Source organism: Saccostrea cucullata, unplaced genomic scaffold (genome assembly GCF_032062105.1).
Source record: "Saccostrea cucullata isolate Sc308-1 unplaced genomic scaffold, CSIRO_AGI_Scuc_v1 ctg2503, whole genome shotgun sequence".
NCBI classification, from domain to species: Eukaryota; Metazoa; Mollusca; class Bivalvia; order Ostreida; family Ostreidae; genus Saccostrea; species Saccostrea cuccullata.
Window position 1 is genome coordinate 120,783 of NW_026923258.1, and position 26,867 is coordinate 147,649.

Consider the following 26,867-nt stretch of genomic DNA (forward strand, 5'->3'; position numbering starts at 1 on the left):
ATTTTTTATTTTTTTTTTTTTTTTTTTTGATTAAAACTTCAGACTCCTGTGATTGGATATTTTGGAAATGGTGGGGTAATTTTTTTATATAAAAGAATTTCTTCAAAAAGATTGGTTTATCATTGATAATTACATGTATATATATGCCTCTCAAGTAGCCCCAACAAACTATTGAGGTTTCAAAATCAGTTTCTTCTTAATTATTAATTAGCATTTGATTTTAAAAAAAACCTAAATGTTGCAGAGCAGACATTAATTCTATTCTGAATAATTATTTACAGTAACTGTAGTTCGATCCCTAGAAACAAATCAAAGTATGGTGTTTTGGATGTCTGTATTCTCCTATACATGTAATGAAATCCCTCATATCTACATGTAATTATGAGGTCTTCCATTACTAAGCAAGGCCACACCAATTTAATTTTTTGCTTGTTGGACCATTCACTCATATTTAAACATGTTTTTTTCCCTATTCTATATCATTCTGGTTACTCAACAGATCAGAAAAAAAAGTAGAAAGAAAATTGTCTGCTTAAATGTTTTTCATTTCTTCAAAAAATTTTTGCCTAAAGAACTAATATTACAGTGTATAACATGTATTTAAATAGCTCACCCTCTCCTATTTTTTATCCAACATTCCAATCCAAAAGATAGTTGGAAATGAATACCACATGCATGCAGTATAATAATAAATCAATAGCTTGCAAAAATAAATTTAGCATCATATCCAAGTAGATCAAAGGATATAATTTTAAAAAGACTGACTGTATGGGATGAATTTTCATAGAATGATTTCTATACTACATACACTTGTGGCAATTTTGTTTTTTAACATGAGTTATCAACATTTTTCTATCAATATAAACACCCATGGTCCAGCTCTACCTACCAAAGGGAATAAACACAAAGTGAAACATTGATTTGTTTATTTTTATTTCCATTTTCCACATGAAGCATATTATAACATTTATGATCATTTAATGACATTCATCAACCATTTTATTTTATGCTATATTTACAATGAGTTATGACAAGTTGTTCTTGGAATGAGATGTTTTACATGTCAAATAAATAATAAAACAACACAAATTCATTCTGAAATTCTATAAATATTGTCATTAAACCTTGCGATCAGTCAATTGTGTAAGCAAATATTGTATAAAAAATTTCCCCATGTAAATGCATTCTGATCTATTCTTTTGTACAAGAACAATCATTAACATGTATATATGACTAAATGCCTATGGCAACTGATTGCACAAAAACTCAACTATACATAACATCAAAAAAATTAATAAATATCAAACTGCTTAGCCTAATTACCAACAAAGCAAATTGTACATATGTATATGTGTGCACTGATTTTGCAAATGGCAGGTCAGTAGTACTGTATATTTTAGGCCATGCTTTTGACTGATTTTTTTTTTACACTGTGCACATAATTTTTTTCTCTTGCAGTATGAAGAGCAAATGATGTGTTGCATTTATAAAGTTCACAATTTATTTCATAAATGTCTATACTATGAGGAAATATAAAAATTTCAAAATGAAACCATTCTCTGGCAAATGTTGTACAGATTTTTGTAAAGTGAAGAATGTTCAATAATGACTGAAAATATTTTTTGTCAGGCAGTAATGTTTTAACTTTGTAAAATATGGTATTTTATGTACAATGTGAAATACATAAACATATAATTATGTTACCAGCTTATAGATAGGATTTTCTTTGTACAGATATAGAAATCATCTATTAATTTCTGGAACTTATCACAAAATTCTTGTCAGTCTGACAGTATAATCATGAAGTTAATTGATGTAATCCCTTGTTTTAAACTGAATTTTTTTTCATTTCTATCAGTAGTTAGATCAGTATTTAAGAGAGCACCAAACAAGAGGCTTTTGCTAAATTCAACTTTCAAACAGCCAATAAAAAATACTGAAAGAATTCTTAAGTAAACAGTCAAAAGAAAAACATCTGATGCAGTTGTTGTACATGTAAAAAAAAAAATTTTTAATCCTGATTTCATTCATCTTATTTCAGAGGTGCTCTCCCCATTATACAAGACAGATTTATATCCCTTTGTCATCAATATTTCTTAGATTGACACATTTGTTTAGATTCACTTTATCATCACAGTCTTGACTTTCACTAAAAACGGTCGAATATTTAGACATCTTAATGTTGAGTGGGTTTTCAATCATCATCGGATTCATCAAAATCTGTGGAGTAATCCGAGTCTGTTTCATCGTCCTTATCCTTGTCTTCTTCATCATCGACGAAGTCCCACTGAGGATGATCATCTATTACCTTGGCTTCCTTCACGTCCAACTGTCAAATAAACATTAAATGCACCGATGAATTGGGTAAATATTAGATCAATTCTATGAAAATTCTTTTATTTTTCCCTTGAATTCTTAGTTTATGAAAAAAGAAAATCCAGTAAAACCATTCGTTTAAATTTTTATCTACTCAAAGAAATCCTTCATCAGAATTAATATTTAATGCTAAGTGATAGATGTACATGTAGCAATTCATGCACATTTCAAAGTGCACATTTGCATTTAGGGAAGACAAAATTCTATTTCACACATATACATTAACAATTTCTCATCACTGTGAAAATGAAGATTAAAATAATGATTTTTGTGTCATACCCTGATATTCTTGGATTGATCGAAGTCGACGTAACAATCTGATCGTAGCACCACGGTGTATGTATACAAGCCAGGCTTGTGAGGGGCAGAGAACTTGAGCGTCATCTGAAAAATAGAATATTAATTTAAATGCAATGGAGTTTTTTATGTAAAAGAACCTCATTTACTCTAAAATTACATTCATACTTTAACTATACCGACTCTTCCACAAAAGAAAAAAGAAACTTTTGTTACAATCTTATGTCAATAATTGTATATTCTGGATTTCTTCATGCATTTGTTTATGTTTTTTTCTATAAGAAGGGGGTGGGGTTATCCTTTGTTTATGTGATTTTTTTTTATTGGGAGGGATGGGGGGGGGACTGTTGACTGTACTGTTAGTCTGGTACCCACCTCCTCTGTGTCTTTGAGTGTCAGGATCTGGACAGGAGCTGTTATCAACATGTGGGATTTTTTATCACTTACATACAACCACCAGCCCTCCTGCTTCTCCTACAACAGAGATCAAACGCATTAAAAAAACTCTAAAAGAAAATACATTTATCACAACAAAAAGAATTCTAAACTAGAATTGTCCAATAGGGACAAATACCCCCCGCTGGGTTTTTCAGAGAAGGTGCCAATTCAAAAATACTTTATGGATCTAGAGGTGTTCACAATTTACTTACAAAAATTTGCAGTGAAATATAATTGCTCATTATGTTTCTTAATGAATGAAACAAATGTGCAATCAAATGAAACATCAATACTAATACATTGTAATTCCATTGTAACATTTTTTTTTAAATTTTTTCATTTTATTTTTTTTTTTATTAGTGCATTAAAAAATATATTACAATTATGTGTTATGTCACTATGCAAACTGATTGTTGAAAATAAAAACCATTATACAAAATCAAATTAATCTTGATATATCAATTTGAAATGCATTTTGAAAATAAAGAGCTGGTCATCCAGTAATGAAGTGCTTTGACAGACAATAAATTACAATTAAGAGAATAAGAGAAGAGAGATCTTTAATTCTTGTGCCTTATTCCCTGGAGATAGATAACACACACGCTTGATAAGAGATATGCCTTAACAACTTCCAACACCAAACTCATTAATTTATCTTTAACTGGATGCATGTCCAGACATTATTCCCAAGAGACAAATGAAATTACATTATCTTCTGTGCAATGTAAAAACTGTTTTTAACTCTTGATGATGTTTCTTTTTTTAAGTTTTTATAAGTAGTTTTAAGCTGTAGTATTTTTGAACAGATATTCTAGATTCTATATCTCAAACCTTATACATGAGCCTAAAATGAACAAGTCAATTAAAATAAAAAAAACATAGGTAATCAGATATTACAGAGCTCACCTCAACGTGTGTTGTCTTTAAGTAAGGCAAATTAAGTCACACAATTAACCAACAAAAAGTGTACATCCAAAAATGCAAAATTTATGCAAATTTGATACTTTGGAATAGACCTATATAAAATCTAAAAACTAGTTCTTCATCATGAAAATGTAATTAAAATCCAGCATCTGAAGCAAGATTGAGAGTTTTCATCCCTTGATGCATCATTTGTGCAACTGGTTTATATAAGCCTTATAGTTTCTTGGTGATAGACTTGCACCCATAACTTTTACGAGGTCTATTATCTGGAAAATGTATGTCGAATTCAGCATCTGAAGCAAGTCCATTAGTGTGCATCCTAAGATGCATCATCCATGCAAGTTTGGTCAACATAGGGCTTAAAGTTACTTGCAAATGAAACCTGTATAAAAAAATTAACCTTTCCACTAATCCAGAAAATGTAGGTCAGATTCAGCATCCGAAGCCAGCCTAGTAGAATGCACCCTTAGATGTACCATCCATGCAAGTTTGGTCATAATAGGGCTCAAAGTTACTTGGAAATGAATCCTGCACCATAAACTTTAACATGTTTACTCGTCCAGAAAATGTAGGTCAGATTCAGCATCCGAAGCAAGTCTGGTAGTATGCATCCTAAGATGTACCATTCATGCAATTTAGTCGTTATAGGGTTCATAGTACTGTACCTTGGAAATGAAACCTGCATCCAAAATTTTAACCTGTTCACTCAACCGGAAAATGTAGGTCAGATTCAGCATCCGAAGCAAGTCTAGTAGATTACATCCTAAGATTTACCATCCATGCAAGTTGGTCATTATATGTCTCATAGTAGCTTGGAAATGAAACCTGCACCAAAAACTTTAACCTGTTCACTCAACCAGAAAATGTAGGTCAGATTCAGCATCCGAAGCAATTCTAGTAGATTACATCCTAAGATGTACCATCCATGCAAGTTTGGTCATTATAGGGCTCAAAGTATCTTCAAAATGAAACCTTCACCAAAAACTTTAACCTGTTCACCGGAAAATGTAGGTCAGATTCAGCATCCGAAGCAAGGCTGGTAGTATGCATCCTAAGATGTATCATCCATGTAAGTTTGGTCATTATATGTCTCATAGTAACTTGGAAATGAAACCTGCACCAAAAACTTTAACCTGTTCACTCAACCGGAAAATGTAGGTCAGATTCAGCATCCGAAGCAAGTCTAGTAGATTACATCCTAAGATGTACCATCCATGCAAGTTTGGTCATTATAGGGCTCAAAGTATCTTCAAACCATCACCAAAAACTTTAACCTGTTCACTCAACCGGAAAATGTAGGTCAGATTCAGCATCCGAAGCAAGGCTGGTAGTATGCATCCTAAGATGTATCATCCATGTAAGTTTGGTCAACATAGGGCTTATAGTTACTCGGAAATGAGACCTACACCAACAAGAGGCCCATGGGCCACATCGCTCACCTGAGAAGCTTTGACAATTCTGTCCTTTACTAGATTTACCCCTTGTAATACATATTGTGACCCCACCCTACCCCACTGATCATAATTTAGACAATTTGAAATCTACACTACCCCAGGATGCTTCCATATAAGTTTCAGCTTTTCTGGCCCAGTTGCTATTAAGAAGAAGATTTTCAAAGATTTTTCCTATATATTTCTATGTAAAACTTTGATTCCCCATTGTGGCCCCGCCCAATCCCCGGGGGTCATGATTTGTATAATTTAAAATCTTCACTATCCTAGGATGCTTCCACATAAGTTTCAGCTTTTCTGGCACAGTGGTTCTTGAGAAGAAGATTTTCAAAGATGTTTCCTATATATTTCTATGTAAAACTTTGATTCCCCATTGTGGCCCCGCCCAACCCCCAGGGGTCATGGTTTGTATAATTTAAAATCTTCACTATCCCAGGATGCTTCCATATAAGTTTCAGCTTTTCTGGCACAGTGGTTCTTGAGAAGAAGATTTTCAAAGATTTTTCCTATATATTTCTATGTAAAACTTTGATTCCCCATTGTGGCCCCGCCCAATCCTAGGGGGTCATGATTTGAACAATTTAGAATCTACACTACCCCAGGACGTTTTCACATAAATTCAGCTTTTCTGGCACAGTGGTTCTTGAGAAGAAGATTTTCAAAGATTTTTCCTATATATTTCTATGTAAAACTTTGATTCCCCATTGTGGCCCCGCCCAATCCCCGGGGGTCATGATTTGTACAATTTAGAATCTACACTACCCCAGGATGCTTCCACTTAAGTTTCAGCTTTTCTGGCACAGTGGTTCTTGAGAAGAAGATTTTCAAAGATTTTTCCTATATATTTCTATGTAAAACTTTGATTCCCCATTGTGGCCCCGCCCAACCCCCAAGGGTCATGGTTTGTATAATTTAAAATCTTCACTATCCCAGGATGCTTCCACATAAGTTTCAGCTTTTCTGGCACAGTGGTTCTTGAGAAGAAGATTTTCAAAGATTTTTCCTATATATTTCTATGTAAAACTTTGATTCCCCATTGTGGCCCCATCCAATCCCCGGGGGTTATAATTTGAACAATTTAGAATCTACATTACCCCAGGATGCTTCCACATAAGTTTCAGCTTTTCTGGCCCAGTGGTTCTTGAGAAGAAGATTTTTTAATGACCCCACCCTATTTTTGTCTTTTCTTGATTATCTCCCCTTGCGAGGGGATGTGTCCCTTCATTTTAACAATTTAAATTCCCCTTTACCCAAGGATGCTTTGTCTGGTTGAATGCATCTAACCAAGTTTGGTCAAAATTGGCCCAGTGGTTCTTGAGAAGAAGTCGAAAATGTGAAAAGTTTACGGACGGACAGACGGACGGACGGACGGACGACGGACACAATGTGATCAGAAAAGCTCACTTGAGCCTTCGGCTCAGGTGAGCTAAAAACTGCACCAACTAGAACTGTCCATTAGGGACAAATACCCCCGCTAGGTTTTTCAGAGAAGGTGCCAATTCAAAAATACTTTATGGATCTAGAGGTGTTCACAATTAACTTACAAAAATTTGCAGTGAAATACAATTGCTCATCATGTTTCTTAATGAATGAAACAAAGGTGCAACCAAATGAAACATCAAAACTAATACATTGTAATTCCATTGTAACATTTTTAAAAATTTTTTCATTTAATTTTTTTTTATTACTGCATTAAAAAAATATATTGCAATTATGTGTTATGTCACTCTGCAAACTGATTGTTGAAAAAAAACCATTATACAAAATCAAATTAATCTTGATATATCAATTTGAAATGCATTTTGAAAATAAAGAGCTAGTCATCCAGTGATGAAGTGCTTTGACAGACAATAAATTACAATTAAGAGAATAAGAGAAGAGAGATCTTTAATTCTTGTGCCTTATTCCCTGGAGATAGATAACACACACACTTGATAAGAGATATGCCTTAACAACTTTCAACACCAAACTCATTAATTTATCTTTAACTGGATGCATGTCCAGTCATTATTCCCAAGAGACAAATGAAATTACATTATCTTCTGTGCAATGTAAAAACTGTTTTTAACACTTTATGATGTTTCTTTTTTTAAGTTTTTATGAGTAGTTTTAAGCTGTAGTATTTTTGAACAGATATTCTAGATTCTATATCTCAAACCTTATACATGAACCCAAAATGAACAAGTCAATTAAAATAAAAAATAAAACCTGTAAAATGCAAAAAAATTAACAAAAAGAGTTGAAAATTCCAGGTGCACACCTTCATATGGTGAATAATAAGTGTACAAATTTTCAGATTAATCCTTGCAATAGTTTCTGAGAAACGGTCCAGACAAAACCACAAAATAAAAATGAAAAAACACCTGTAAAATTCAAAATAATAATCCAATCAAGATGAAAATATCAGGTGCACAACTTCATATGATGAATAATATGTGTACAAATTTTCAGACAAATCCTTCCAATAGTTTCTGAGTAATGGTCCGGACAAAATCTCGTCTACAGACAGACAGACAGACGGACAGACGGACGTTGTGATTCCAATATACCCCCCCTAAACTTCGTTTGCGGGGGGTATAAAAATGTTAACCTGCACCAAAAACATTAACCTGGTCATTCCTTTGCTGAAATTGCAGCATCTGAAACTTTGACTGGTACAATGAAACACACTAGCAACATCTTCCATGCATGTCTAATCAATATAGGACATAGAAGTACTTAAAAAGAAAACTGCTCCAAAAAACTTAACCTTAACCCGGGACACCGACGCCGACACCGACGCCGAGGGTATAACATAAGCTCCCCCCAACTTCGTTGAGGTGAGCTAATAAAACCTGTAAAATGCAAAAAAATTAACAAAAAGAATTGAAAATTCCAGGTGCACACCTTCATATTGTGAATAATAAGTGTACAAATTTTCAGATTAATCCTTGCAATAGTTTCTGAGAAACGGTCCAGACAAAACCACAAAATAAAAATGAAAAAACACCTGTAAAATTCAAAATAATAATCCAATCAAGATGAAAATATCAGGTGCACAACTTCATATGGTGAATAATATGTGTACAAATTTTCAGACAAATATCTCCAATTGTTTCTGAGTAATGGTCCGGACAAAGTCTCGTCTACAGACAGATGGACATGGTGATTCCAATATACCCCCCCCTAAACTTCGTTTGCGGGGGGTATAATTACAAAATATTTCTCTTTTTGAGTTGATCAAAACTTTTCTGTGACTTTCATTTAAAAGGGAATGCCCAGTCATTGAATGAAAACATCAGATGTACAGAGATCTGAAAAAAAATTACTTCTTTACTGCCTTTTTTAAGAGCAGTAGAGAATACCATAAATCTGGAAAGTTTTGCTGTAAATAAATTTTTAGCAAATTTACCAGTGCATTAAATTCACAAAAATATATATTTTTTAAAATAAATCACCATTTAGAAAAGGTAAACAAATCAGTAGTCATTCGCAAAATTTTGAAATGTGAAAATTAATCAACAGAATTTTGACCTGAATATGCAACATAAAATAGATATAAAAATTTCCAAATTAACGGTATGATTCTCCTTGACCTGTAACAAATTTGCTAATCACAACTTTCCATATTTAGGACACTAGACATGATGGCTCTCCTTGACCTTTGACACTGTTGCTGATGACAATTTACCTCTTTGTAAGAAGGACAGTGGACAGGGTGACTCTCCTTGACCTTTGATATGGTTGCTATGACAACTCACCTCTCCGTAATAAGGACAGTGGATGGGATGACTCACCTTGACCTCTGACACGGTTGCTATTGACAACTCAACTCTCCATAATAAGGGCAGTGGACAGGATGTCTCTTATGACCTTTGACACGGTTGCTAATGACGACTTACCTCTCCACAATAAGGACAGTGGACGGAGTGACTCTCCTTGACCTTTGACACTGTTGCTATGATGACTTACCTCTCCGTAATAAGGACAGTGGACGGGATGACTCTCTTTGACCTTTGTGTCCAGCTGTTGTTCTTTCTTGGCCTCCTCCTGGTATTTCCTCCACTGCTCCTCATCCTCCTCGTGACCTTTGGAGGACTCAGACACTCCTCGCTCCTCACCGTCTGAGGCGTTAGTTTCCTCGTCTGTATCTGCCCTCTCAGAATCACTGTCGTTATCTTCTCTGTCTTCTTCATCTTCCTTCACTGCGACTTCATTACCCTGAAATAAGATATAGTTCACAACTATAGGCCTCTTGTAAGTTTTCACAAAGTCAAAATGAAATTAATGTCCTTCTTTTCAGCTTTATCAAAATAATACATTACCTAAATCTATAAAAATTCAGTCAGATATCTTTTTTTTTCTGCATCCACTTTCTTTCTTATTTTGTTCTTTAACATCATCTCGTCTGTTTTTTGAGACCCCCCACCTGGTATCACAATACCACTTCTCTTCATTTTTTTTTTAGATTCCCATAGCATGTACCCCTCTTTTTGTTACTATTTGATTTCCTCTAAACTCTTTTTTGACCCCCCTTTGCCCCTTTTTAATCTTTCAATGTTGCAGACATCTCACCTGTTTCTCGTTCTCGACCTTGCCCTCCTTCTTCTCATTAGCCGTGGTGTTTGTAGCTGCCGCAGCCTTCCAGTTGTACGCCTGTTTGACCTTTTTGTTCTTTTGATTACCTCCCTTCTTCTTCGGCTGTTTCTTCTGTTTGTGCCAGATCGGGGCTTTCTCTTTTGTTTCTACATTCTCTTCTCCCTCATTTTCCTGCTATGAAACAAATTACAGATTGCATTAAGGCATAAGAAGTAGGATAGAATCAATGTCTAGAATAAGATGCAGTTAAAACGAGTTACATTCATTACAAAATAGAACTTTCATTATGACATCTTTGCTAGCCAAGGGTTTCTGATATGCTGCTCTCCTCATTTATGAGAATGCATATCAATAATCCTTGGCTAACGCAAACGTCATTATGATTGAAGTACTGTTTAGTGTTACATCCCTAACTTTATGAGATTTTTTATATATACACCTGTACAACTGTTGAAGTTCTTGTTTTAAAAGGTGGATATTTCAGTGGTTAGAACACTGAAATACATGTAGTGAAACAAGGGTTCTGGGTTCGATTCCAGGTCCAGCTAAGGTTTTTTTCTTAATTCATTCCTACTATTGTTTAATCTCAAAGTTAATCAATACTTTTGTTTCACAAAATTTACACTGAAATTTGTATTATTGTGCAAATCCTTTAACCAAAGTTAACATATCTAACAAAGGACAGGATGAAAAATTCCTTTTGCTTATAACTTATACCTCCTTTACTGATGTTTGCTAATACCCCTACAGGACAAGTAAATTCCTGTCTCACTCACCTGGTCTTTATTAGATTCTGTTTCCTCGTTAGCGATGGCCAGATTGTCACGTTCCTCGTCAACATGAGACAGGTCCTCCTTATCAAACAACACCTCCATCATCTCCCGGGTCAGACTGACATTGACCGTTACAATAGAACCCGCTGTTATTGACGTATCTTCATCATCCAGAACTGTAAGAGATATATACATATAGATCAGTTTATATCCTAGAACATGCATTTGGAATTCTTTGCATTTTTATCTATTGAATGTACAAAAAGCTCTTCATTATACTTATACCATGCATAACCTTTATGGTTTTCTTTCAGGAGGAAATTTATAAAAACAGAATTTACATTTCATGCCTAGCAATTATTTTGAAGATAAGTTTCATTAATCTGGACATTTCATCAATGTAGAAAAATTATTATTACTCTGAAACAAAAGAACATTAAAGAGGATGCAAACCAAATGCTAATGCATTCATATGTAATATTACATATTTCTGTATGTACAATAATCGCAATAAAGACATATAAACAAAATTTTTATTTTCATCCTTCACAACTGTATCTAAAGCAATTTTCAACTCATGTTGTGTGTACCTGTGGAGTGGACCTCCATCTTGACGTGTGGCAGTGTGGCACACACATTAATTATGTCACGATACTCGTCAGAGGTCATGTGACGTAGAAGTGAGCGTCGATCTTCCTCCTTCATCCCGATCAAGTCGCGGATTCTCTGGATGTGTCTCTACAATCATTTTATGACAAATATGAAGTAAAATCAATGATAAGAATTAATCTATGTAAGGTTAAAAGTAATCTATAATCTTATAGCTATCAAGTACATGTACATTGAATAATTATTATGGAAATCCAAAGAGATTCTGATGTAAGTTATTTCTTCACAGCTGGTGTTTTTCTCAAATTTTTTTTTACAGTCACAGTGTCATTATGTTGAAAGATGTTTGTGTTTTTAGTGTAGAGAAAGTTGTGACTGAAATATTCGAATTGTCAATATATAAGTTTTTTTTTTTACATAATTTTATTCATATGTACATTTAAACCCTCAAGGCACTTTTTAAAGTGGTCAGTATACATACATGTACTAGTATATTCAAGAAAACAGCCACCCAAATGTATGTTTATTGGTTGTAATTTGTTTCAGACTGATTTAACTTTCAAGTGAATGTGAGTATGGTGGTGGTGGGGGTTGGGGGGTTAAACATTTTTCTTGTGGTGAGGCACTTCAGAATGTCCTGTGTGAAGTGTTTCAGCATGTCCTGTGTTAGGTGTAGTATGTTTTTTGCAGCATTTCGTGTATATGGTAGTCTATTTACCTTTTTAGTGGTGAAATGTTTCAACATGTCCTGTGTTAGGTGGGGTAGTTACATGTACCTTTTTAGTGGTGAAGTGTTTCAGCATGTCCTGTGTTAGGTGGGGTAACTGTAACAGAGGACTGGTCCGTACGTCCACCGCCTGTATCAACATCTGGGACAGCTTCATACAATTCTCTACTGTCTCCAGCCTAGGCATATACTGGACAGCTGATTTAATATAATCATTTATATTAAATAAAAATATCAATGAAGTTACATTTCAAGGACATCTTTTGTAACATTTTTTTCTTTTTTCTATACATTTGCCATAATTCATGTGTAATCAGAGCATACAGTGTATAAATTTTGATAATAAAATGTCAATCTTGGCTCCAAGACAAATGTGCTTTAAATGTATGAAATGAAATAAATTTACTAAATATAAGGTATGAAATGAAATAAATTTACTAAATATAAGCTCATATTATTTGTTGTCAAGAAGACCTACCATTTCTGTGAGCTCCTGCCACCAGCTGTGCAATAACATTTATCATTTCATTGATCAGATATGGACATTTCTTCACCACATAGGCTTGGTCTGGAAGAGGAAATGAAACATAATTACATTTAATTCAGGGGGGTAAGTCCCATGTACCAATAGCTAGCTTGTCGGTGGTAGGCCCACTTACCAATAGCTAGCGTGTCGGAGGTAGGCCCACTTACCAATAGGGGTAGGCTCACTTACCAATAGCTAGCATGTCAGGGGTAGGCCCACTTACCAATAGCTAGCGTGTCTTGGGTAGGCCCACTTACCAATAGCTAGTGTGTCGGGGGTAGGCCCACTTACCAATAGCTAGCGTGTCGGGAGGGGGGGTCGCACTTACCAATAGCGAGTGTGTCCGGGGGTAGGTCCAGCCTCTGGAAGTGGGCGTGTAGGAGAGCTCTGGCCTTGACACTGTAAGGATAACACAGGGGCTTCTCCTTGTTCTTCTCATCTAGATTAGGCAAGCGTTTGATCAGCTGAAAAAGAAAATAGTATATATTTAGAACATTCATTACTTTTACTCTAGGCTATAACTTCAGGATAATTTTAAACAAAATTCCATGAAATGAAATTTTAAATTGCACAGAAATAAATACATATAACAACTGTTCAACATTACCTTCATTCAACTTGTTCCTTGTTTTTCAAACTGATATACAATATAATGTATAAGCACATTATTTCTCTCCTTGAAAAATCTGTACATGGTTTTATGAATTTCACATGTCTTACCATAGGGACCTCCTCATTGTCACTGGGTCTCTCTACAATCTCAGCATTGTGGAATTTGTCAAACTCAAAGGAGCCAGCTAACACCATTATCACCCCTACATAACAGAGACACTCAATTATTATTGTTTTATAATCAATTTTTAAATCTATGCTGGAAGTCTTTCTCAACGTTTCAGTCCAAAGACTACATTTAAATGGGGTTAAAGTACAAGAGATAGTAACATTAACTGAAGAATTAAATCTTTAGAGAGTTCATTGTATACAAATAAAATCTACCTTTATTTGAATATATAGACAACTTGTTAAGAAATAAATCAGCAATGGTAAATCATTTATATTCTGTTACATTAATAATGTCTTATTTATTTACAGAATATGCTAAGTACTAAACAATATAGTGATGACTTAGCATTGTACATCACCTATGCACAGAAACTTTGTACATGTACACTTACGTTTCAGAATCATGTTGGGGTTTTTCTGGAAGAAGTAGTAGTAGAGCCTGGTGGTGTCTAATAGGACCTGGTCCTTAGAGAACTTGATGGAGCGGTACCACCACACACCCTGTATACAAAGATAACAGTAAACATAATTACTAAATAGACGATGATTACCAGAAATGTGTGCACATAAATGTCACTGTCATCAGTTTGATAAAAATATGTAATCTGCATTTCCTTTTAAACAAGGAAGAGTTAACTGCAAATTTTAAAGATTTTTTTTTCTAGAAATGATGCACAATGTTCATACAAAAACATAAATTATTGAAAATACCCTTGTCAAATGCTATCATATGATAATTTTGTTGAAATAGTTACATGGCATTTTGTTTTCATACAAATCCTGTTTGAGGGTAGTGTGACTGTGATTGTGTTCTACTTACCACAACAACGGGCAGGAGGACCATGAATAACAGACCGTACACCAACAGGACCTAAGGGAATAGAACGGTATGAGACATTACAGAAATTATCAACTGTACTTATGTAGGTCCTTAACAGACCATAAAACTGCAGGACCTACAATAAGACCATTTTTTATTAAAGAAATTATCAACTCAGGGAAAGGATTTTAACTTTTGAAACAAACTTTCTTACATTTATTTTTTAAAATTCTGTATTGAACATCATTTTGACACAGCAAAATGTGATTAGATAAATCATTTTTATCTAAGTTCAACATTTTGAATTTTAATCATCCTATTGCTGTTAAAAAAAATTCATCTCAGCGAGAGAATACTCTTAAATGAAATTGTAAACATTTGCTAGAAAAATTTAAGTAAAAAAGCATGTATGATATGCTGTATGTACGGTTGAACACGCTTATACTGTAAGGATATGCTTGGGATCAATGATTATGCTATTTATAAGTGTATTTCATTATATCCGTCAAATTTACAATATAAAGTTATTGTAATGTCACAGAGAATTTAAGCATCAATGAATTATAAGCGACTTTGCTAAAACCATGTTTTGCTGTGTATATTTTTATCCTAAAGAATTCACTTTTTATAAATGAAATTTATGAATGAAATTTTTGAAAGAAGAGAGGCCATTTACACTCAGTAAACTGGAAATACTGTACAATAATATCAGACGAACATTTATTTGCATTATTGCATAGAACTATCACAGATTCACTGATAGAATACACTGGACAAGTCTAGGAGAAACAGGCTGAAGTGAAGTAGCAAGCAATAAACATCGACCTTAAAACACACACATTGATTATTCACCTCTCAACCCACGCGACACCACCCCTCCCCCCCCTTGAATAAATTTTCCCAATTTTTCCATTAACCTATTCATGTTCTGGTATACAATATACAGTGTATATACAACTGTACATTAGGTAAATCAACTTTCAAAGATTTATAATATCTTTATCAGTAACACAGCAATGAATCACATGGGAAAAGAGCTAATTTCAGATGAAAGTACCAACACACAAAATTCTCTTCATGAAACTATAAGCAAAGGAAGCAAGAAAACTAGCTTGAATTTATTTTCTTTTGAATAGGACCTATTATTTCCTTAATATGAATACAGTGTACTAGCAAATATATTTATACAAATACTGTAAATCACTTTATTTGCGAGAACTTTATTTTTATGCGAACAAATTTATTACGATAAACAGTGTAATTGCAAAAATTTCATTCTCCCATACACATTGGCAATCCCCAAGATTTAATGGAGGAAAAAGCATTATTCATGACAATTTTGTCCCACTATTACAGAGTTTATGACTATCTTGCGAAAATAATGTGTAGCGAAAATTTAGTGATCCACAGTTACTATACTATCCTACTAATAGCGGTTTCATACCCACTTGGCATTGTGTTTTTCAACCAGCCACTTTGGTAGAGCCCATCCCCAGGTTATGGCTGAAATAATTCAGTAAATCATGACTTTTTATTTAATCTATAAAAACATAAAGTCTGACCTACCCACATAGAATTCTGTTTCTCCACAATCCACTTGGGCAAAGCTATACCAAATCTGGTGACTAAAAAAATTCTTTACATACAGTGAAGTTTAAACACATAAAGTTAACCATTTCTATAATTTCATTCACAATATGCTTTTCAAATAATATAAATTAATAATGAAATAATTGAAAATTTATTCCAATTCTACCATGTCTATTTTCAATACTGGATAATTTTATATTGCTGGTAGATCTTAGATCAATAATTTTTGCTAAATGAAGCTAAGCTTAACATGTTGGCAAATCATATTTATTGTAGACTTCTTTTTTAAACTATGAAGAGCATATTTTTTTAACCCCATTATCTACAGACATAAATCTTACCCCCGGGACCATCTGGGTCACCGCTCTCCTCCCATATCTTCCTTGTTTCTTCATCTGTCAATCTATAAATAGATAAAAGGTCAAGGTTTTATACTTTTACACTGGAAGACCTTGTATAGACTTTGTATAAATATATGCTACAATTTCAGTGTTGATGTGCTGAATTATACAAAAACAGTGTGGATTAAAATAAAGTCGTTCAACTGTATTATTAAACCTTTCAGGCAAAAACATTGTGTGGGTCACAAGTAACTAAGTATTTATATTCAACTTTCTATTGAGAAAGTCATAAAATACAAGCAAATGTATTACATGTTAAGAGACTCAATGGCTAGAAATGCAGAATGATATTATGAATTAAAATTGTGAGGACAATAAATATACAATAAACTTACGCTGTGTAGGCTTTAGCAATTTTCATAAATTTTTTGTGGTCGCCTGTAGGTTTGTCTGGATGGTATTTCAAACTCAGTTTTTTGTATGCCTTTTTAATCTCTTCTTTTGTTGCTCCCTAAAAATAAATGCATTTAGTACACAGAATTTGTTCTAAAAAATGTTTTTCAATATGAAATTAATTTTTTCATTAATCATTCAAAATAGATGTCACCTTTTGCTGTGACCTATTTAACTCTAGGCTTGAGTTGTGACTTAAGTTGTCATTTTGTTAAAAATGTAGATCCAGTTACACACTTACCACATCTAGTCCCAGTTCACCATATGGATCATATTCCTGGTACTCTATATGGATCTGGGAAACCTTGTAAGCCAATAGTGCAAAAATAATCCAGGCTATTATAAAAACCACTTTCCTAAAAGAAAAACACATTCATAGTTATCAATTTAAATGACTAGCATGATTTTAAATTTCATCCTTTACATGAACAGTGCTCCAAGTTGCGACTAAAACGGTCGCATTTGCGAGCCAAAAATTGGTTTTGCAACTAGAAATTAAAACTAAGTCGCATTTTCGCGACTGAGAAAATTTGGGCTGGCAACGTCCATCTTTTTATGATAGGGATCGAGAATTACGTTTTCAAGATTCTCTATCAAGACAACGTTTGAAGATAAATATTTTAACACACTTTATAAAGCGTCTTATGGACTTAGATAACGTAATGTTATGACAGCATGCTGTAATAGTTAAGTTAGATAGAACCAGAAACGTATATACATAACGTTTCTGAGAGAATAGCATCCAAACGTCGTTAACTTTCTAGAGTTTCTCAGAATTGTTATTAGAGCATTTCGGCCAATGGCTTGCATATCACAATTAAGTGTTTTGTGCGGCATTGATAACGACTGAGTTATGGTTAAGATACGTAGTAGTAAACAGGTAAACATGATAAACAATTTGCAAAGTCCTGTCTTAACAACTGTCCTAGTTTTATTTTATTTTGATTAAACTCTAATTCTAGGATCAGATTACTTGTGTTCTTCTTTGTACTATACAAAGGGTGGTTGTATTTAATAAAAATATATCCTTCAACTAGCAAAAAATTTCTAGTCAAAGTAATTAATAATCTTTGATTTAATATAAACATAACACATGTGGAAGTTAGCTCATTGTTTTAATAGTGTTATTTACATGTTTTAATCACGGCGAGTGAAAAATTTGTTTATGGCGACCAGAAATTCTGAAATGGCGACCAAAAATTTTTCTAGGTCGCCATTTAGCGACCTTAAAGTAAGTGCGACTTGGAGCGCTGATGAACATTAACACATGCTATACATGTATCTATATATAAACTGCAAAACTATGTTTTAAATTTTATAATTATAGAAAGTTATTCATTAAATGTAGAAATAATTCATTTTTATCATATCAATATGATCAATGCAGTGTGCGAAATTAACGGTGGACCGGTAGACAATGTCTATAGAAAATCTAGTCGGTCTATACCGATCGAAATATTAATAGACCGACTTGTCTATAGGAATTCTGAGTAAGAAACTGGTTCCCTGCTTGTCTCTAACCTAATAAACAAACCACAAAAAGGAGGACCAGTTTAAATAAAATGTCTGTATTACACTGATGTATTCCGTTCACCCCTTAGTTATAATAGTTTGTTCCACGATATATGCAGAAATAAGTTATTTTTAACATGAGGGGAGGTTAAGTTGTGATTACTTAATGGCCGCGGACACCAAAACAGTGCAGAAGAAACATGTCCTTCTTCGACCGTTTAAAGTATGTTGAGGGTGCACGCCCGGGAATTATTATTACTCATGTCTATCAGGCAGACATTCTCAATGTTTGAGTCGTTTATCAATGCTGTTGTAGTCAGTCGTCTTACCGTGTTTTTTGATTCTTGTTGTAATCTTTTATCCAGTACAAAAACTACTGGAAAGTGTAATTATTTCACCATTTACATCAAATACATTTATTTTAATTTCAATATTTTAGCATTGAATGTAGTATTCTAAATTTCGGTCCATAGGAAGTTGCTGCGGTCTATAGAAAATGAAATGTCTATGGACTGAAAGTCTATAGGACTTTGAAGTTAGTTTCGCACACTGTCAATGAAAATGAAGTATAAACTATGAGCCTCACCAAAATAATGAATGGTTAACTTAGTTCACTTTGATGTTAATTATGTGATAATAACAATATATTCACTTACAAGACTTTCTCTTTCATTCGGTTCCATTTTGTGCTGGATTTTAATTGATGCCGTTTTATCACACAAGGATCGCAGTTACACTCTCTCTTCTTTTTTTCTTTATCATCTAGAAGAAAACAATCAAAGATTTGTGATTCATGTATAACCAACAGCAATTTCAGTACCCAGAGCGTATGTATGGGATATGTAAGTATACTTGAATTAGCACCATATTTTTAACATTTGGAATATTCATTATTCCATCAAGATACAGTTTGTCTGCAGGTGCAGATCCAGGAATTGAAGTTAGACGGGGTGCTAAAAAAATAGGCAGGGGGTCTGGGGGCCTGAATTCTAAAGATTTTGTAGGGTAAACAAGAGATCTACTGAGAATACATATTTACATTTTCTAGACAAAACTGTGATTTACGCTAACTTTTAATTGATAATTTTAGGGGGGCGCCCCCCTTAAATCCGCCACTGGTCTGACATGTTTACCTACTGTGGTATATCTCAAATCTTATCCATCATACATTATAATGTAGCAAACTTAAATTTTCAGACTAGGTATATGGTGAATTTACAATGTTCATGCAAGTAATGCAACCGTTACTACTGTTTCATTTGTTCACAAACCTAAGCAAATTAATAAACATGTTAAAATACTTGATTATACTTGAAACTTCAACACACACTCTAGTCACAATATTCTTGTTTCTATATCATCATAAAATAATATTGTAACAAAATATTCTAATTCTTTCAGAAAACCTCCAAATGTTACTGTAACAGTGTAAGACAAAATGAACAGCTGTGTAATCACCAGGGTCAATTTCTTACCTTCTACAGACTTCCTGGGCCAAAAATAATACGTGGCGGGAATAAGAACGAGGCCCCATAGAGAAAACAAAAAATAGAAGAAGGTTCCTCCTTCCTCGTCGTATTCAAATTGCATCCCAGGCATGTTTATGTCGGTTTTCTGTCTACACCAACGTACACGTCTGTCTAAAAATCAAGCCGGAAGTAGTAATAATTGACGGTTTCCAGTCAGTTTGACCCTGAATCATTTCGAACAGCAGTCACTTCCGCTTTCCTAACTAGAATAGGATAATGTGTTTTACATATGCTTTTTTTTTTTGTAAAGGACTGATACAAGCTAATTTTTGCAATAATTATGAAATTTATGAAAAGATATTATAATATGTGTTTACAGTGGCAACATGAAAAATAATGTTTCATTCAAAGTCCCGAATATCCTTGATGATAAATTTTTATTGATTATGAAATTAATTAATTTTATTTTTTTTATTTTTTTATTTTTTTTTTGCTTGTCAATTTAATTTAGGTAAGTAAAAAAAAATTCTCTGGTGTTGCCCCCCCCTCAACTTTCAAAAACGATGCTACGTGCCTGATTTGTTCAAACCAAAGCAGATATTGGAATATATGTCAAGCCCCCCCCCCCCCCCCCCCCCCCAAAAAAGTAAATAAATAAATACATAAAAATACAATAGATAAAAATAAATTTGTTTTTAACTGTGGTGGTCGAAAGAAGATCGATTCATTCGTTTAGAAGAAATTGATTTTGATTTCCTTTAAACTTTATACATGTATATACGATGTACATTTAGGCCCCCCCCCCCCCCCGACAATTACAAAGCTACCGCTCGCGCGCACCAGAGAGAGAGAGAGAGAGAGAGAGAGAGAGATTTTCAGGGGTATATTTAAAAATACAGACTTTAATTTTAGATAAGAGAACATGCAGTGTCGCCTTTTAAATTACACTCATTGAAAACACTTCTTTGTTTTAAGTGCGTGACAATTCATCCGCACTGTGAATTTAAATAAGGGAAATGTGTTTTATCAATATTTACCGAGAAACCGAGAGCAAAGATTTATTTTTAGATATGTTTTTCTCTTAAATTTTTGAAACTTTATATTTTTTTCCATAAACTTCCAGACAGGTTTCTTTCCTTAGGATATTTTGGACCTTTCTTACTTTTCCCCCTGGATTGTAAAACTTGTGTGTCTGATCTTATCGACTTGATGTTTCGTAAACCTTTGTGATAAACAAGTGAAATGTTTGCATAATTGTGTTTACCATACCAAGGGATTCGAAGAACATGTAGAAAAACAGAAAAAGGACAAGAAGAAGATATAGCTTGAATGGACCATGATGTTACAGCACGTAGAGAAAGGGTTAAATTAAAGAATATGTCGTGAAAATCCCACAGAAAATCAACCTACATGAAAAGGAACTGGTAAACAAAAATTAAATTAACTTTTCAGCATTTAACATGTGTAAAAAAAAAACTAAAAAAAAATATCTCTGTAACATTCACTCACTTTTTTTTTTATAATTACGGAAGTTGAATTTTAATTTGTCTAAGGAATTGAATAGTTTTATACTGTCAGAGTATTCTAATAAGATTCGTTTTTTTTTCTTAAGGTTGCCAGAGGTCTAGAATTTTTTTTCGGCAAATATACACATGTACATGTAGCTCCTGCATGTAAAACTGTGCTACCATCAGTTGTACATTTAGTCCTCTCCCTAATTTTTTCAAAATGTCTTTGGAAAAAAGAATCTTTAAAATAAATGTATGGAAAAAGGAGGTTGCATAGTTAGCGCGGCAACGCCATTTTGATGCTTTGTTTGCAATCACAGATGTCAGTCATAACTGTGGTTCAAAGGATGGGTTGAGATATGGGTAGATGTTCATCCAAACCCTGTTGTGAGATTTCTGACGTCACAACTCTCCCCGAGACCCGCTTGATCAGCGTTCAACCAATCGTTGACGAGGATTTGGCGCCAATACCGCCGAGTCTCAGAAGAGATGATGTCATCTCCGATCTATCGTTGTTCAAAAAAGTCGACAGCTACGCTGCAAAAGTATTTTGTTTATATGTATTTTTAAAGAATGTATCGTTCATCAAGACAATTTGCCATAAGAACAAATGCAAATATGATGCATTATTATTTGTAAATTCTGAAAATATATGATACGTGTGCATGCACAAATAATAAAAAAAAATTATTCACAATTAGAAAAAAAAACATCAGCATTTTTTCATTTCGCCGATAGAAGTTATAAAGGGGAAAATGAGAATCTTTTGTCGTTCTTCATATTGAATTAAAAAAAAAAGATTAGTACATTTGCTAGAAGTGAAAGAAAAAAGAAGTGTCTTTACAGTAAACCTCACAAAATCAGCTACAAACACAGAGAGCGGTCACAACTTGAAGTATGAATAATTTCTTGATATACTTAATCTTGACATAGGCTCCCAAATCAACCGATCTTTCCATCCATAACCTCGCCAAGTATTTGTCTAAGGCGTCTAAGACCAACCTGGGACGAGTTCGGGCCTACTACCATTGGATATGTAACCACGTGGAGTAAGTCAAGATCCTTTATACTCAGTATATTTTAGCAAAACTAAAGGGAAGTATTTACATGTATTTGTTAAAAACATAAAAAACATTTAAAAAAAAAACAAATCATGTTCAAAGAGAGATAACTTCTTACAACTAATCTGTTGAATATTTGGAGTTACCTCTCTTCTCCCATATTAATTAAGAGTGTTCGAAAAGATGCGTTATCTGCATGTTTATACCATCAACCTAAGTCTTTTCTGCAAATACGTACTAGAAGCACATGCAGTTACTGATTATTTGAAATTTAACTGATTTTTTTATGCAGGAATTCGTTGACATGTATTTTACAGACTTGATCTTCGGTCCTTCTTAAATAACTACAAGAAGCCTGTGGCAGCGGAATTTACAATGCACACAAAAGTGGCCCTTTGCTATGGATATGCTGAACTGTTTGCGGAGTTATGCAGGTATTTTTGAAAGGCACTAGACCACTGTTCCAAATCATATGATCACATTTATTTCGTTGAAAGCGTTTGTACTTTCTATTTATAGATTATCAAACATTCCTGTCAAAACTCTTCACGGATTTGTAAAAGGTTATGGATATAACGCAACAAAACCTTTTAAGTACGCACAACCAACCAATCACGCTTGGAATGCAGTTCACGTGGTCGGGCAATGGTGTTTGATTGACTGTACCTTAGGCGCAGGGCACGTGAATGACGAGGGTCATTATACCAGGGACTTCGAAAACTTTTATTTCCTTACCGATCCCGACCAGTTGATTTCTACCCATTTTCCCTACATGGACAACAACAAAAAAGAAAGCAAAGCTTGGCAACTTCTTCAGAAACCTTTGACATTACAAACGTTTAATAAGAATGTAAAAAGGACGATAAAAGCCTTCAAGTGGGGCGTGGATCTAGTTTCTCATAGACAGGCTGTGATCCAGGTGACATTGACGGCCACTGTGTTTATAAAAGGGACGACAACAATGTAGCGGCACGTTTAACGGACACAGACGGTAATGTTCATAAGCAGTATACATTAGTGCAAAATCCAGACCAGAACTTATTTTCCATTCGAGTACGTCCTCCAACGATGGGTAAGTTTCGGTTGACAATTCTCGGAAGTATTGACCAGAAGGACACGACACTTTATGCACTTGTGTCATACATATTGCGTTGTAGGCAAACAGAGCAAAAGGTGTATTTATATCCCAAACATACCGGGGTCTGGAGGTCAAGGTCTGATTACAGAGATTTTGGATTTCAAACCGGTGTGGATTCACCTCTTATAATAACCCCAAAAGATGGCATTTTAGAGTTGACTTTACCTATAGAAAGAGATTTCCCTGTTTCATATAGATTAAGTTACTCTGAAGGCACACTGAAAAACATAGAACGCTATGTGTTGGTAGAAAACATTGGAAATGCAATATCCATACGTGGTCACTTTTCAGAGAAAGGATTCTATAAATTACAAATCTTTTGTAAAGCAAAATCAGGGGATTATGAGCCAGTTCTTTTGTATTTGATAGACTGTACTAAAGATGCCATGAACCACTCTGTACCATTTCCAGTTATGTACTCCTCCGCCTCAGAATATCACTGCCAGCTTCTGGAACCATTAACACGTGAATTGCCGGAAGAGACGTGGATAAAAATAAGGTTTCGGTCAAGTGACATCATCAAAGCAGTCGTAAATGGAAGAAAAATTGAAAAAGGAAATGGTGACGTTTGGCGAGCGGCTGTCCGAACTTCCACTGCCGGCGGAAGTGTGCGAGTTGCCGGAACAAGCGATTCTAAGGGCCGCTATTGGGTGCTATACGAATTTAACGTAGTCAAGGGAGCTAATTCTCTGGTGCTTGAGGATGTTTTGACGGCTCGGTCTATCACGTCACAACCTCCTACGACCCAACGATCAGAGAAGCAATCAAAGACACCAAACCAAAAGGGCATCCTTAAGAGACAAATCAAAGAGAAAACTGTAATTATTTCAAAATGAAATGTATTATTCGTTAAAAAAGACATCGATATGAAGACATTAATATGTGATTCATACTGTAAGCTAATAAATTTTCTGTCTCGCTGACGAAATACATTAACTCCATATGCGACGAGAAATAGCAGCCCGAAACAGAGAACAGTTTCCCAGATAGCATGACTCCTTTGGGCCAACGCTGGTTTTTGGTTGTATGGTTGGTGGAGTGTTGGCGTTGGGGAACAGATGTAGGCCCAACGTTGGTCCAACGTTCATTTACGTTGGCATGAAAGCTAAACCAACGGTGTTGGACATGTGATATTGGCCCAACGTTGGTCCAACGTTCATTTACGTTGGCATGAAAGCTATACCAAGGGTGTTGGGCATGTGATATTGGCCCAACGTTGGTCCAACGTTCATTTACGTTGGCATGAAAGCTAAACCAACGGTGTTGGGCATGTGATGTTGGCCCAATATTGGCCCATTGTAGTTACATGTTGACAAGAAACATAGCGATTTGGTGTTGGACATTAAGATGTTGGCCCAACATAGGTCCAACCGAGTAAATGTTGACATGGATTAAGACCATTGTGTGTTAAATATGAAATGTTGGCCCAACGTCCCAGCAGGCACGCAACGTTGTTTCAACGTTGAAAGGAGGTGGAATATAGGTTGCAACGTTGATCAACTATATTTCAACGTTGTTTCAACGTTGAGGTTTCAACGTTGAATCCTCAACCTTTTTTCAACGTTGAAACAACGTTGAAGCTGCAACATATTTTCAACGTTGAATGATCGTCGGTATTTCAACGTTGAAACAACGTTGAAGCTGCAACATATTTTCAACGTTGAATGATCGTCGGTATTTCAACGTTGAAACAACGTTGAAGCTGATATTTCAACGTTGAAACAACGTTGAAGCTGCAACGTATTCTCAACGTTTGATGTTCATTGATATTTCAACGTTGAAACAACGTTGAAGCTCAACGTTGAAACAACTTTGAAGCTGCAACATATTTTCAACGTGGAATGCTTGTCGATATTCAACGTTGAAACAACTTTGAAGCTGCAACAAATTCTCAACGTTTGAACTTTATTGATATTTCAATGTTGAAACAACGTTGAAGATTCAACATGTTTTCCACGTTCAGTATTTTCTGATACTATACAATTGAAACAAGGTTTAAAAATGCAAAGTTGACTGTTTGTTGGTTTCAACGTTGAAACAACGTGGAAGATCTAACATATTTTCAACTTTAGGAAAGTTAGGAAAACAACGGGTAATGAGTATTGAGCACTTTAGTTTTTAAGGTCAAAATATAAAGTGTCTTTAACTCTTAATTTATGCGATTTTTCGCAAGATACACAAAGCTGTATGCATTGTTAGAAAATATTATATATATAATTATACATAATAAATGAAACACATGCAATTTGAATTGATTTACTCAAAAGAGTTGTGCCAGTTCAGCTAGTACCATTGTAAAATTTAAATAAATTGTGAATGCATTTTTTTTTAAATATGTTGAATATAAGCTTTTAATAAATAATGACATCTTTATCCATTATCTCACTGTAATTCCATGTTACATTAGAATTAATAAAAATAATTATTTATTCTTAATTAATGTTCTTAAAATTAGACTCATATAGATCCGTGCAGTATACTCTTGTGCAAAATGTTATACAAAGCGAATCTAAGAAGTCTTATTTTACAGATTGTGCTTTTGTTGTGCATATTAATTCTATAATCTTTCTTTTCACAAAATATATAAAAGAAAAATTCAAATAAACACATAACAATTTTCACACTGACAAATAGCATTACTTAAGATCCACTCCCCAAAAACCTTCGAGATATCAGATAAGGAGTGCCTCTCGCTTAGTTGGTCAGTTTCAGTGTCAGGATAACCTTGTTATGCAATTTTCTTGCTGGGCAGAGTATAGCTGCAGCTTATCTAGGTCAAAATTTGAATTCAACTGATGGACAAGAAGTGCGCGTCTCCTTGCTGTTCATATTTCATGTGTTTTCAAGCTACATAAACAAGGATTTAGGCTGGAATATCAACTTCTGCTTAGTAAGTATTATTTCCTTTTCATGAATTTAGGAAAATAAGTTTATTTAGTATCTGTATATCATTTAATTCTTGTTTTATAAGTACATGAAGTATATGTGAAATCTACGTGAAATGCACGTCCTTGTTACATGTATTATGTGTATTGTTGATATTTATTTGGTTATGAAATATAAGTATACTAAAATATTATACAATTTAATTAATTGTAGTTCATCGTATGGTTCAATCAACCAGTGGTGCAGGGAATTGATTGTATATAGTCAGCCTTGATTGCATCAGATTCTTCGCCCGTGAAAATTATACAAAGGAATGCAACATTTTGTAAGTACACTATGTCTATGTATGTCTATAACATTTACTTTAGTAATAATTATTTATAAGCATACTAATACGAATTTTAATATGAAGTTAACTATAATTCTTTTTAATCATGTTAAGTACAGGAAAATATTCCTTTGTCTGATTTTTTAAAATTATTCATGTATATTTATTTTTATCGTTTCAAATAACGTGTTACGTACATTGTAACGAACAAATTTCTTTCACATCTTTATTTCTTTTATTAATAGGCTTTTGCTATAGAGGGTGGATTCTCCCGTTCAT

The 26,867-nt window shown here is 34.1% G+C and overlaps 1 protein-coding gene and 1 pseudogene across 5 annotated transcripts; one reads left to right on the top strand and one right to left on the bottom strand.

The window, feature by feature from the left end:
- Positions 1-916: 916 nt before the first annotated feature.
- LOC134263580 (translocation protein SEC63 homolog) lies at positions 917-19,858 on the bottom strand. 5 transcript variants are annotated; one of them, XM_062745966.1, is made up of 20 exons: positions 19,674-19,858; positions 18,855-18,960; positions 16,928-17,042; positions 16,629-16,744; positions 16,234-16,295; positions 15,869-15,927; positions 14,303-14,353; positions 13,875-13,983; positions 13,420-13,514; positions 13,028-13,163; positions 12,652-12,741; positions 12,223-12,371; positions 11,428-11,575; positions 10,841-11,013; positions 10,041-10,238; positions 9,480-9,686; positions 9,157-9,198; positions 3,049-3,147; positions 2,656-2,760; positions 917-2,329 (listed from the first exon to the last, which is right to left on the bottom strand). In XM_062745966.1, the coding sequence occupies exons 1-20, from the start codon at positions 19,795-19,797 to the stop codon at positions 2,195-2,197; spliced, it is 2,319 nt and encodes a 772-aa protein (XP_062601950.1). In that variant the 5' UTR covers positions 19,798-19,858; the 3' UTR covers positions 917-2,194. The 5 variants fall into 5 exon arrangements, with proteins under 5 accessions (XP_062601950.1, XP_062601952.1, XP_062601951.1 ...); XM_062745968.1 differs by lacking the exon at positions 9,157-9,198 and adding an exon at positions 9,227-9,268; XM_062745967.1 differs by lacking the exon at positions 9,157-9,198 and adding an exon at positions 9,368-9,409.
- Positions 19,859-21,500: 1,642 nt separating this feature from the next.
- LOC134263573 (kyphoscoliosis peptidase-like) lies at positions 21,501-24,348 on the top strand (annotated as a pseudogene).
- Positions 24,349-26,867: the final 2,519 nt, after the last annotated feature.

What these genes read in the sequence shown, in the direction of transcription:
- LOC134263580 (XM_062745966.1), bottom strand. Translation starts at nt 19,797, where the DNA reads ATGCCTGGGATGCAATTTGAATACGACGAGGAAGGAGGAACCTTCTTC. An exon ending in GCCCAGGAAGTCTGTAGAAG is followed by an intron (nt 18,961 to 19,673) that starts GTAAGAAATTGA and finishes GTTTTCTTCTAG; the next exon opens with ATGATAAAGAAAAAAAGAAG. An exon ending in AACAACAGCTGGACACAAAG is followed by an intron (nt 9,199 to 9,479) that starts GTCAAAGAGAGT and finishes ACCATATCAAAG; the next exon opens with GTCAAGGAGAGTCACCCTGT.